We start from the raw sequence: 13,408 nt of genomic DNA, 5'->3' as shown, positions 1-13,408 counted from the left end.
ACGTGAGAAAAGGGCCCTAAGGCATAAAATACCGAAACCGAGTTTTCACCACCAAATTGTAGAATGAATTCTGACAAATTTAGATATGCAAGTTTTCTGAAATTCCACTCCTAAGTGCCCCGATCATGAAATTTTTAAAAAGCATGCTTTGCCCAAATACTGCCACTTTCTGAGCCTCCTATGCATTCGCGCGCAGCTACCTAGTAGATCTTTTTTTGCGCGTATCGCTTTGTCAAACTTCCACGCTGTTTTATGGCGCTTGTGCACGACAGCGCTAAGGGCCCTTTTCTCACGTCATGGCCCATATATATATATATATATATATATATATATATATATATATATATACATATATACAGTTGTATATATTTAATATGTATGTATATATTTATTCATTCATTCACTCGTTCATTCATTTATTTATACATAGTATATCCAGTACAAAAAAAAAAAAACAAAAAAAATTGAAATAAACATGGCTGAAGCAGGCACAACATAGCATTTAGTCCTGTCTGTACTCTTTAATACCACAGTCTGTGGTAGACAAGTGTGACATCATTTGGTGTTGTCAAGCATAAGAGGAAGGCAACACATCTCCATATCTTGCCTACATCATTCCTTGCAGTGTTACAGACACCAACACTAACACCATGATACACGTATCGCCAGTGTAAGCTTTACTCATATATATACAAAAAAAAAACCACACATTTCTGAATACATGTACTCAGTGTAGAAAATTAAGTCATAACCTGAGTAGAGGTAATGCTTAAAAAGCAAAAAGGGAAAGTGAATTTATTTTTAAATGCAATAATGAACACAAAAAAACAAAAGAAACTGCATCTGATCATATAGATGATGAAAGTATCGGGATCAGCAAAATGAAATATGATTTTTTTTTACAGAAAATAGTAGCTTTCTGTCCACTAAGCTGGCCTCTTCATGATGTATGTAATTTTTAATTTGAATACAAACGAATTTACATGAAAAGCCCAATTAAAAGGGCTGTTGCAGGTAAAGATACCATTTCACAATGACAAAATATCCACACTAAATGAAACCTCTCCTGCACTAAAATTCCTTAGAAAAATGCATAGAAAGGAACTTCACAGCATTGTCAAAATCAGTGTCTGTAAATAATGTGTGCTATATTATGCTATCCCTCTTTCTTTCTAGTTCCCTCTCTCCCTCTCTCTCTCTCTCTCTATCTCTCCCCTGTCGCCTCCCTTCTCTTTTCAATAAACTTGAAAAAAAAAAAGGCAAGAAGGGAATTTTAAAAAGCTGCATTGTTTGTTTGTGTTTAACCAACAAATCAATCCCTCAATCTGCACTTCGAAGGTTTTCTTTCAAATACTTTATTACAATCTACACATTCACAATTTCAGTACACAGTTCACATGCATGTTCAGGCAAACAGCGATGAGATCCACATACATATGTATGGAATCACAGTAAACGTGTTCTGGTCTTTTTTTCCTAAGTAGTGTAAGGGGCAATGCATAGTGGGTCGTACTCGTGTATAGACTGGGTTGACAGACACGCAAAGTGTCATTCCCTAGCTTCTCCATGCTTGAAGATGCGAAATATCACTTTGGCTAATAGCTAATTCAACCCTGGATCAATCATTTCTACACTAACTTCTTCTCCAGTTACTTTATGGCTGATTCTGCGTCATATTACAGTTTACAAAGCCAGCATCTCAGGGTTTTTTTTTTTTTTTAGGAACAATGATTTGCCCCAAGCACAAATCATTGATGTTAATTTACAGTTTATGAAATTTCCGAAGCACTGGCACACATTACTTATCTAGAGATATCTTCTACAACCTTGTTACAGATACACTTCCATTTATATGTTACTGTATACACGCTTTATTTCATAGTGATACTGTTTCTTTTCTCAAGTTTGGCGAGTTGACGGGTAATTGTGATGTTTACAACTCGCTAAAAATATCCCCTCCCCGACAGAAATTCATTGTATCTAAGGGAAAAATTGTTTGTATTTCTTGTGAAAAGTGACAACACTTTGTTCTTATTCCAAGGATGCAGTTCTAGATCATGAATTGAACCAGTCAATTTAAATTGCCTTAAAGTGCCACTTCGTGAAATTTACAGCATATACTGTAAATTTCTTGCTCCAAGAAAATTAATTATTTCCCAAACAGCAATTCTTCTGAAATATCAGTGCCTGTTTCATTGATAATTTATGACCTCTGGAAAGAAAGAAGAATATTAACAAAAGATAAAAGTCTTTAAAAAATGAAAGCTAACATCACGCAAAGGAAGCTCAGTAAAGAGCATGATCATCATCTGAAATCTCCAAAACATCATCTCAATGCCCTCGTGTGGGTGTACAACTCCAATCATACATCGGCAGTTAACATGTTAATGACCAGCAGAAGTGCAGCAGTCCGCATCCACATTTACTGAGGAATGACACCATTGCCGTCTGCCCGGGGAGGTTGAAATGAGCGAGGGCGCCCTACAGGGCTGCCAGGCCCGCTGCTCCAGCGATGGAGAGGCCGAGAACCAGGTAGCCAGTCTTGTACAAAGTCTTGATGTCATAGCCATAGCCCATGTCCCAAAACTACAATGAAAAAATAGAGGAGGAGGTACCAGCACCACCAATAATTTTGTAACCTGTGTCATGTATATCATCATAATTATATGAAAATAACTTGTGAAGAATGACCCGAAGAAAACTAGAAAAGCACTCGTACAAAGCGCAGACCTCTGCCAAGCAGCTCATTAATACCCAAGCTGAAAATCACCAAATTTTCCAAGATAGAAGCTTTTTGTTTACGTCATCAGCTTCCAGCAACACGGCACCTGGTCTGTGCAGAGCATGCGCAAAGCGCATAATATGTAAACCTCAAATACGCCTTGACCGAAAGATCGGTCTGTATCTGTCCGTCGGGGGAATGTTCCGCGGAGACTGCGTCTGGCTTCATGGATCCCCTCCGTATATGGAGGAGAGCGTTAATGGCAAAAAATAAAAGACTCCTCCGGACAGACAGATCCTTCTGTCTAAAATACGTCCAGCTTGAACTCCCAAGTTCATTGATCTGAACTGCCAAAAGATTATAAAAATCCTTCAAAAATCCATGAAAATTTCCAGATCACTACCAAAATTTAATCCTCTGTTCCTTGTGTCATTCTCAACCTTTCCTGCAAGTTTAATCCAAATCGGTTCACAACTTATGGAGTTATTTAGCACACATACAGGCAAACAAACTAATAAACAAACAACTGTCACTGAAAATATAACCTCCTGCCTTGGCGGAGGTAAAAATAAATGATATATCACTATAGGCGGACGATACAAATACCTAGCAGGTAGTGCTTTCAGATTTTTGTATGGAATATGAGCATAACAGTTTGGGGAGAAGCTAGCTTTCCACACTCACCAGGTGGCGAACACCGTTCAGTGTGTGGAACATCATCGGCCACGCGATGGCCAGCTTGGTGAGGAAGAGAAGAGCTGGGCCATAGGAGAGGGACTTCACCAACTCCAAGTAGTAGGCAAAGTCCTGGGGGAGTACCGCCATGGATAGTCCCACTGCATAGATACCTTGGGGTGTAAGGAGAGGGTTGAGGGGTACAGAAACAAACATATGTTAAATAATGCACCCTCCACATAAGACCATCAAGCTGGAAGGTATACCTCTCCTTTATTAGGGATGCTAGTTTTCAGGAGAGGCCTGAAAACTGTATGCAACAAGTTATTTTGCAACTAACTGACAATTTGCCCTGCATCAACATGGTAAATAAACACTGATTATGAAGTGTTTTAGCAGTACCTTTGACAGAAAATCCTGGGTACACATAATAGGGTTGAACTCGAACAAATGACTTAATGATTGCAAGACAGGCGTCATATCCACTAGACTACTGAGCATCCACCCAACAGCCAATGATGATTCAAATCCCCTACAGCAGCGGGTACTGCACATTTACTCAAATTAATGCCATAAAGGTTGTTGGTCAAAGCTCAACCCAAGTATGTATGCCCATGATTTTTTACCAAGGCTACTACTGAAACATTGAATAATCGCGATTCAACTACATCGATGTAGAGCGATTTGTCAATCAGTGGCAATAAATCTCTACACAAGAATTATAAACTTGAAGAGCTACATATTTCCTTCTAATAAGGGCCTGGAAACAACGGCAGAAAATGAGAAAGTGTGGATTCTGCGTGACAAGCATCATTGCTTCATGTTTGCACGCATAAGACAAGTATGACAGCCATCCTATCCTCCCCCTACAAAAAAAAAAAATTAATAAATAAATAAAAAGATAGCTCATCCCACCGTAACTTACAAGCTTTGATGAAGTTTGCACCCAATTACAGGGGGAGAGTTCTATCTGTCTCTTGATGGAAGATAACCCCTGCTATAAACAGATTTCCAATGCAATCTTCCAACCATACCAAAGCATGATCCGTAAGATACGCTTCTTTGAATAAAATTGCAAAATTCGTGTAGCAACGAAGTCCCGCATGGGTATTACCATTAAAAATAAAAAGAAATAAACAAATTACTAAGAAATACACAAAGAAACAAACAATTTCACTTGCAAAATGAGTTGTCTTTTTATTAAAAAACAAATGATTTCATACACAGCATTAGGAAGGCATGTTTTATTTGTCATTCCTTTACCTAAAAATTAATTCATTTTAATTGCCTGCACATATTCTGTATGGCTAATACCCTCTGTGCCCAGGTAACAGCCTAAAACTCATATTATATCTATAGGCTAACATGTATTATGCACCTACTCTAGCTGACAGGGCTACCTTTCCTTACAGATGATACGAACCTACTGTCAGTCCCACGCCTGTACCTCTGTGTGTGATGGACAGCATGGATGTGACCTGTGGACTGTGATATAAAGCGGAGATTGATGGCGTTACAGCTGGAACTCGTTTCTTCAGATCCTAGTTACACACTTCCACAATTGCACACATGTATGACACACACTCACACATACAAACATCAATATATTCTTCAAAACCAGCTTTCTACAAAATAATAATTCATTCACAATCTTCCTGCAAAGGACAAAGAGCTTAAGAAGTTGCAGGCTAGCAACTGATACAAAACTTTACATTACATTAACTAATGAAAACGTATCAAGAAACCAGTGTTCAGAATATCAAGGTACATGTACTTCATATAAACATTGCATCCTTTCTTCCCCTGTTTATATTTCTCCTCTACATACATTATAATACTCCATGTATTCCATTCTCACTTGTAACATGTAGTCACCTGTATATATTTTTGAGGCTGTGCCAGACATACCTTTTTCCCATTTTAAATGAGGAAGTTTCCTCAAACACAATATGTGGATTCATTGAATGAAGAGAGGCAAGTGAAACATGCAGTGAAAACTGGAAGAAAACTAGACGATCTGCTCACTTTGAATATGAATACTCTCAGTATTTTGTTTCAGATTTACCCTGTAAACACGTCTCAGTGGGAGGTCAAGGGTACATATATCTAATGCTTTCTTTTCCTTCACAGCAGACCTAAAGCCATCTGCCGCATAATTGCTATCTCGTAAAAGCATTCAATGCTTCCATATTGGTCAAGTGAAATAAATCAGTTGAAATGAATACAAATCGAATGAAATGAATTCAATTCAATTTCTATTTTCAGAAGAAGACAAAAAAGTAAATACCATTAAAATCAAATTTGTTAGACAAATGAAAATCAGACATGAGTCCGAACACAGAGAGAGAGAGAGAGATACAGTACACTCCCATTATGACGAAATTCCAGTTACAACAAGGCAAAAATTCAGGCCCTCATGTTATCCACTCCATGTTTTGCTTTGTTTTGTTTTTTCTTTTTTCATTGTCTATTTGATCGGTTATAATGAAATTTTGATATAACTAAAAATATCACTTAAGGTGATTAATACCCCGCCCCGTGACGACAGTCTTACCCAAGGAATGATCTTTCCTTGATCTTCTGCCATTTAAATGCCGTTACCATGGCAACGCAGCTTCCGACACGTCCGAAAAATATGTCTTGCACATCTTCCCACCAAGACTATTGTGTGTGCCACATTTCATAAGCTTTTGTCAAAAACTGAGGAAGTAGTTCAATCCACAAGATCTTTCCTTGATCTTCCACCATTAATATGCCGTTACCATGGCAACGCAGCTACCAACATGTCCAAAAAATATGTCTTGCACATCTTCCCACCAAAACCAATGTGTGTGCCACATTTCATGAGCTTCAGTCGAATACAGAGGAAGTAGTTCAATCCGCAAGATCTTTCCTTGATTTTCTGCCATTTATATGCCGTTACCATGACAACGCAGCTTCCGACACGTCCGAAAAATATGTCTTCCACATCTTCCCACCAAGATCAAGGTGTGTGCCACATTTCATAAGCTTTGGTCAAAAAACTGAGGAAGTAGTTAAATCCGCAAGATCTTTCCTTGATCTTCTGCCATTAATATGCCGTTACCATGGCAACGTACTTTTGGGTACTGTCAAAAAATGCGTCTGGCACATCTACAACCAAAGGCACACATCTGTACCAAGTTTCATGGAAATTGGGCAAAAACTGAGGAAGTAGTTTGCAACACAAAATTTTCCATCATTTTGGCTCATAATATGTGAGCTGTTACCATGGCAACATACTTTTTGTCACTGTCAAGAAATGTGTCATGCTGACCTATATCCTAAGACAAACATTCAATATGAATTCCATGAGAATTGGAAGAACACTGATGAAGCAGTTTTGCCATGAAGCATTTTGCCCTATATTTTACCAATAACATGCCGTTACCATGGCAACGCACTTTTTGCCACTGCAGAAATATGTCTTGCACATTAACATATTCAGATGAACATCTGTACCTAATTTCATAAAAATTGATCAAAAACTGTGGGAGGAGTTCGCGACGCAATATTTGTACCCATTTTTGCCCATAATATGCCGTTACCATGGCAACGTACTTTTGGGTACTCTCAAAAAATACGTCTTGCACATCTACAACCCAAGGCACACATCTGTGCCAAGTTTTATGGGAATCGGCTGAAAACTGAGGAAGTAGTTCGCGACGCAAGATTTGCAACGGACTGACCGCCCGACCGACCGCCCGACCGCCCGACCGTCCGCTGATTCCTATATACCCCCTTCAAACTTCGTTTGGCTGGGGTATAACAAAAGAAAAACTGCTGGTCCTGAGGACTTCCCTATAACAGGAGTCCTGTATTATACAGAGAAGAAGATATGTGACCGTGCACCACAAAACAAACAAAAAGTCGCACCCCTTGACTTTAAGTGAGGACTCAAAAAAAAAGTGAAATGGTTCAACCAAGTCAGTCTTGAGTTTTTTATATTTTCTGAAAGAGCTATCCTTCTTCTACATTATTTTTCAGTTTTTTGATCTTAACATGAATGGGAAAATGTGTTTTTAGCAGTTTTTCTACAACCCTTTCTTTGGGCAGAGTAGAATGATCCGGTATGACTAAGAGGCCCCTTTTCATGTCTTGAAATCCTTTGCACACTCTTTACTTTCAAGTCTAATAACTTTTGAAAGGATGACTCTACTGCTTTGAAAAGTTAGCACTAATCATGGGCAGAATGTGCTAATAGAACATCTTAATTTCAGCTTAATCTGATAATCCCTTCATTGTTGTTGCTCCCGTGGTTTACATCCTGTGTTTTGTCCCTTTCATTGCACAGCTAGCACGGCTTGGTAAAGATTAAGCGCTTGAATAGACAGTGTACTTCAGAGCCTCATTTCTCAGTTTATACTTTTCCAGAGTGTGTGCTTTCTTTCCAGTATTTAGGTAGGTTTAGGTTAGGGGAGTCCATTTGAATTGAGTTATACATCATTTTAAAGCTTAGAGTCTGCTTTTTCAGAATCTGCCCTTAACTGAAAATCCATGTCTGGCGACTTTTTGTTGGTTTTGTGGTGCAGGGTCACACATATCCTGATAAGTACCTGTAAATGGTGAGATGTGGAGACATAGGTCTGTTTAACTGCTTGTTCGTCTTCCAGAACTGGTCCTGCTCCTCCTTGGCCGTCATCGCCATGGTTACTCTGTCAAAGAAGTGAGAAATGTGAGTTACTGTATACGCCATACATTTCATGAGTCTAAATTTTTGTGAATCAGGACTTCCCAACGATTTCACAAGTGGTTAACTTCGCGATTGTGGAGTACTGTACTGAACAGAGAAATGTATACATGTGCGTCACATTCATATTGAGATCAGAGTCATTATTTTCACGTCTTTAATTTCGCGAATAGCACCTGACTCGTGAAACTGGCAAAAATAAAAACCTCTTGAAATATTCTGCATATATTGGTGCAGTTTGATAGGAATCTATAACAAATTTCTTGTAATTGGGATGTGTAGTAATACAATTTGCAAAACACAGTATTTTTCATGAAACTTGCGTTATTTTTTTGCAAAAGAACAAAAGTACAAAGTACTGCAAAAAATAAAGTAATGGTTAGCATTTCTGTATTTACCTAAAACCACACTTTATAGTTCAGAGATTAGTTTGCAGAATAGAAATACAATGCAAACTGCACTAAACACACATGCTATTTACATCAAAACCCAATTAATAAAGTATGCTACATAATGCTATGGGATATGTAACAGGGTGTATCTATTTCCTGAGAATAGTTAACACATTATTAACCTTCAATGTCATCTCTTTCTTCCTCTTATTCAGAGTTAATTTATACTTGTGTTCCCATGGGTAACTTCGAGATGTTTTTAACATTGAGTGCACCAAAAACTACATTTACTTCCTTATGAGCAAATTACAACATCATATGCATACTGAATTGCCTACATTATGCAGGGCATGTATTTTCATGTCATCTTCATGCAATACATAATGTCAATTGGGCATGTTGTTGCCAAAATCATGTGGCCGTGACAAGTATAATAAATAAAGCAGTCACACACACAAAAAAAGACAATTTGGAATATGTGGCGAGTTAGGCAAATAAATGAAGGGAATTCCAATATGTACCTGCTGGTGATAGTTGGCTGCAGCCTAGCTAGCAGCCGATGGTTGCTGCAAACTCCCCTGCAATGGACAAAATGAAGAAAAGGAAAAGACTAAGTTTTCGCACGGTAAATTCTAGAGCAACCTGCCTGCTTAAAGGCAAAGAAATGAAGGTTACATTGAATAATACTCAAACATAATCCAACCGACAAAACTTAACTGATAATCATGTGATGAAACCAAGAACAGCTTTATGATAACTACATGTATACCTCACATTTTTATCCACTTTGCCACATGTTTCCATTAAGTTAGAATTCCAATAAAAAAATACCTCCTTTCAAGGTAAACCTGAAACTGCAAATGAATTCCAACAATGAGCACACATAAATGAAGAAGGTTGGATTATTCCCTGTACTTCATATTCATTCGATTGGGGGGAAAGTCACACAAGAGGAGAAGTTATGGTTCACCCTAGAAGAAAAAATAATACTCTTTGAAAGAAATTACTGACATAACACACAATGGTTGTACTATTTTGTCATAGAAAGAAAGCAAACTTGGTAATACCAGTTGGTGAAATCCAAAATACAATGTTCTGGCTTTGTTGTTTCAAGAGTAATTACACGTAGAAGGTATTTTTTGTAGTCTATGCACAATGATACTTTTTATAATGTAATTTGTGCAGATATCTTAACTACAATGTGAGAGGTTGCTGCAAAAAGGAAGAAATCAAGAGCCTGTTTCATAAAACTTGTCATTAGTGACAACTGCCACATTTCTATGACAAATTTGCTCTCAGCCAATCAGATGCTGGGATTTCAGTAGCTTGTCACATCTATGACAACTTGTCACTGATGACAAGTTTTATGAAACGGGCCCCTGGACAATCTATCCTAAAACACAGACTTGCAATAACATTATACATACTATTATGAGCAAGATGAACTAGAGCTGTATTTATGGAAAACATTTTGCCATGTTTTCATTTTTCTGAATTTCCAGAGTCAACTCATATTTGAAGAAGTAACAACGCATGACACAAATGCACTGTAAAGTGTATAGAAACTTGTGTGAAATTCCTAACTTTTTTTCTAAAAAAGGAAAAAAAGTTAAACCTGTCTATAGCAGCCACCCATGGGAGACAAAATAAGTGACCATTCTAGACAACGTACCGCTATAGACAGGTTCTTCAACATGCTTTTTCTCTCGAAGGGAATTGTTTTTATTGGTCGTATAAGGCAGGTGGTCCTTATAAACAGGTGGTCGCTAAGACTGGTTTGACTGTACGCATTTTAATAATCTGTCAAGTGGCTTGGGATGGCAAATTCAACCAAGCTTGCAAAACTGTCCTTCAAGTTCCAATGCACAGTACCAGGGTATATTACGTTCGTGAAAAGCATTCCATTTTTATTATGTAGTTTATGTTTGTACAAATACTCCTCTCTCTCTCTCTCTCTCTCTCTCTCTCTCTATCAAAATGTACTAGTATCTATCTCATACCTATCTTTCTTTCGAACATGACAAGGCTGAGAAATTGATCCTAGAAAATGCTTCATAAATGTATCATGCTATATCCAGACACTTAAGTACACATTCTTTTAACAACCTGATAAGACATTATCTTTTATGGCATGACAGTTTGATCCCTGAGCACAAATACCAAGATCCATAGGCAACATGCAGTAAAAGGCAACATAAAACATAAGTCTGTCTACTATGCAACAGCATTTATGTAAAATAATATTATTTAAAATAGTGGCACAAACTTTTTTTATTATTTCACTACCCATTGTCCCAAAGCTATAACGAAACTCGTTTTCCTGTACATTGCCAACTTTGATCATTTACAGTTTAGAAATGTAAACATTGCAAAGGGTCATATCTTGATTAATAGAGGTGCTGCCTACATGTAATAAACTTTGTCTCCAAGCTACATGCACCATTGGGAGACCTTTGGTTATATATCCAGTATCTTTTTTTTTTCTTTTTTTCTTTTTTTTTTTTTTGGTACTGATATGTTCATGTGAGTTGTGACTAGATGTATGGTAAATATAATAAAACATTTAAATAAATCCAGCAAACACAATATGAGACTGCCTTACTGTAGACTATATATAATGTGGAAATACTGCCTTTCAATATGTCAAACAGGAATATTGCCTACCAGAAGAAATGACAAGTATGTACAGTGTATAAAACAAAAGGCACAAATTTAAAACAATTTTGCCATTCCACTCCAGTTCTCATCTGGTTTTAGGTTTAGTTTGATGTTTAAAATGTTCAAGCATTGAGGATTAGGGTTAGGGTCATACTTGTGGGTAGAATTTATGTTTGGCTTTAGTCTGCAGGATGTTTCGTGGGGACAATTGTGGCACTGTCACCTGTCACCTACTGTCGCACAACCATCCCAGTTTAGCTTTATGGACAAGCTGCCATCGGGATTATATCTTCAAGGTTCAAGGTTCAAGGCAGCTGAGCAAATGCCATGAAACCATAATTTCCAGATCTGGTATTCTCATATTCTCTTATCTAGACATTAAAGAGATATTGAAGTTTTCAAGAAGCCTCCTGCAGAATCCGGACGACTTGGCAGCACTGTAGTTGAGTCCTGAAATTTTATCATGCTATGAAGTGGAATTCCTGAAAAGATCTGAGTTGTCTGTAGAGTAAGCATTCCTGTTTGAAACAGGGTGCCTATAAATATGCAGCAGGGGCCATTTTATCCATTAACGACAATGCCCAATCAGGTGTAGGAGTAGTCTCACTTTCCATAATACTTGCAAGTATTAAACTCTGCCCTTTGTTCTAACGTGAGACTATTAAAGCACACTTGATTTTCTTTAGCTGTTTCATTGATGAATGAAACTGACCCTGATGCAAGCAGGGATGATTACTCCAGAGTCCATGTTGAGTCATGTCAAGCACAAAGATAAAACCTCTAATCTAACTGCTGATTAACTAATAATACATCTATCATTTTTTACATTCACTATTCCAGGCCATGCATGGAAAAAATGGGACCATCCATGTTTGGCATGTTCACATGAAGCGTAGACAGCAATATAAAGACATTCACAATCACACAGACACCGAACACTGATCTAGTTTCAGGGAAGTGTCGCTTTTCATAACTCAAGGCTCAAGCATTTATGTTCATTCTTTCATTTTTATTAAGTTTGTTTGAATAAAAGTCCATTAAGTATTACTCCTGCAATCATGTCGAATGTAATTAAGACTGATAGACACATAGTACTACCCTTACCAGAGTCCAGACTACCTTGAGTAGGGCCTATCTGTGAATAGCCAGGAAAGGACTGAGGAAGCTACGTCTACGACTAGTAGTATGTGTATGCCAACGATGTGATGGTTCGCCTGGCATGGTGGTGTCTACCCGTTTACATAGAGACAGAGTATGTTACAGAGTGTAATAAAGCTCTAGAATCTAGGTTCACCTATTCTACTTCTCTAACTTAACACCGGTAAGGGCCTACGCTTAATAAGGGTTAGGTTTTTTTAGACTAGATAGTCTAGTACTAGATTAGACCTAGGCCTAGCTAGGCTGCTAAATAGATAACTTTCTTTAGAAATAGAACAAAGTCTAGAACTTCAAAACATTCAGATTAAAACTTAGAATAGAACAGACACAGGCAAGGAATATCAATTTAGTTTTTGCTACTCGGAGTGATAGACTCTAATGTACATAAATGGACACTCTGCTACATATATTTCCAATATCACCCCCTTGGGCCCTTCGAAATGCTTCAGTCCTATTGAAAGTGATATGACAGTCAACCGACAGCAAACGTAACACCTGGGACTGTACACTTGCATAAGCAGGCGACCTGCTCTCTTCGTTACCCCTCCCTTCGTCGTTTTTATTCAATGCATATAAATTGCCATATTATACCCCTGGGGAGATACTTCAGCTACAAAATCAGCCGAAATCATTGCAATATATTTTATAACGATAAAGCTTTTTAGAATGCGTTGACAGAAATACATACCGTAGTAAAAGGGCCATCTTTCGTTGCTGTCACTGTACCTGCAAATTACGTGACGATTTTGAGTGATAGATTCCTTGCTATCCGCTACGAGCTCCTGGCTAGCGCCTGCCTATGCGCCTGCGTGCTTATGTTGATGAATGGGTGTAATGCAAGAAATATTCGCGGCATGAATTTTTTTGCGAATTGAAGCCATGAAGTTTTCGCACATTGTCAGCGCACTTTGGCTTTCGCGAATTTGCGAAATTAGAATGCACGCGACAATTTCTATCGAGTGCAAGGCCGGCCTGGGCAAGCCCAACGCCCAGCCACTGCGAAGGGGCATTCTGAATTCCACACCATTGTGTCAAAGTTGTATCAAAAGTATATAACTAAAACACACAAAGCCGTGAAATGAATTAAGTAAAACA

The 13,408-nt window shown here is 38.0% G+C and overlaps 1 protein-coding gene across 1 annotated transcript; it reads right to left on the bottom strand.

Annotated features, from left to right (window-relative positions):
• Positions 1–501: 501 nt before the first annotated feature.
• LOC140229492 (succinate dehydrogenase cytochrome b560 subunit, mitochondrial-like) lies at positions 502–13,122 on the bottom strand. Its single transcript, XM_072309744.1, has 6 exons — positions 13,002–13,122; positions 9,019–9,075; positions 7,972–8,070; positions 4,821–4,882; positions 3,407–3,570; positions 502–2,586 (listed from the first exon to the last, which is right to left on the bottom strand). The coding sequence occupies exons 1-6, from the start codon at positions 13,016–13,018 to the stop codon at positions 2,482–2,484; spliced, it is 504 nt and encodes a 167-aa protein (XP_072165845.1). The 5' UTR covers positions 13,019–13,122; the 3' UTR covers positions 502–2,481.
• Between the last annotated feature and the right edge of the window lie 286 nt (positions 13,123–13,408).

This window comes from Diadema setosum, chromosome 6, assembly GCF_964275005.1.
Source record: "Diadema setosum chromosome 6, eeDiaSeto1, whole genome shotgun sequence".
In the NCBI taxonomy this organism is placed as follows: domain Eukaryota; kingdom Metazoa; phylum Echinodermata; class Echinoidea; order Diadematoida; family Diadematidae; genus Diadema; species Diadema setosum.
The sequence above is the reverse complement of the archived record's forward strand: the minus strand, read 5'-3'. Positions and strand labels throughout refer to the sequence as shown.

What these genes read in the sequence shown, in the direction of transcription:
- LOC140229492 (XM_072309744.1), bottom strand. An exon ending in CAGCCAACTATCACCAGCAG is followed by an intron (nt 8,071 to 9,018) that starts GTACATATTGGA and finishes CTTCTTTGACAG; the next exon opens with AGTAACCATGGCGATGACGG. An exon ending in TGAACGGTGTTCGCCACCTG is followed by an intron (nt 2,587 to 3,406) that starts GTGAGTGTGGAA and finishes TTTTCATTGTAG; the next exon opens with TTTTGGGACATGGGCTATGG.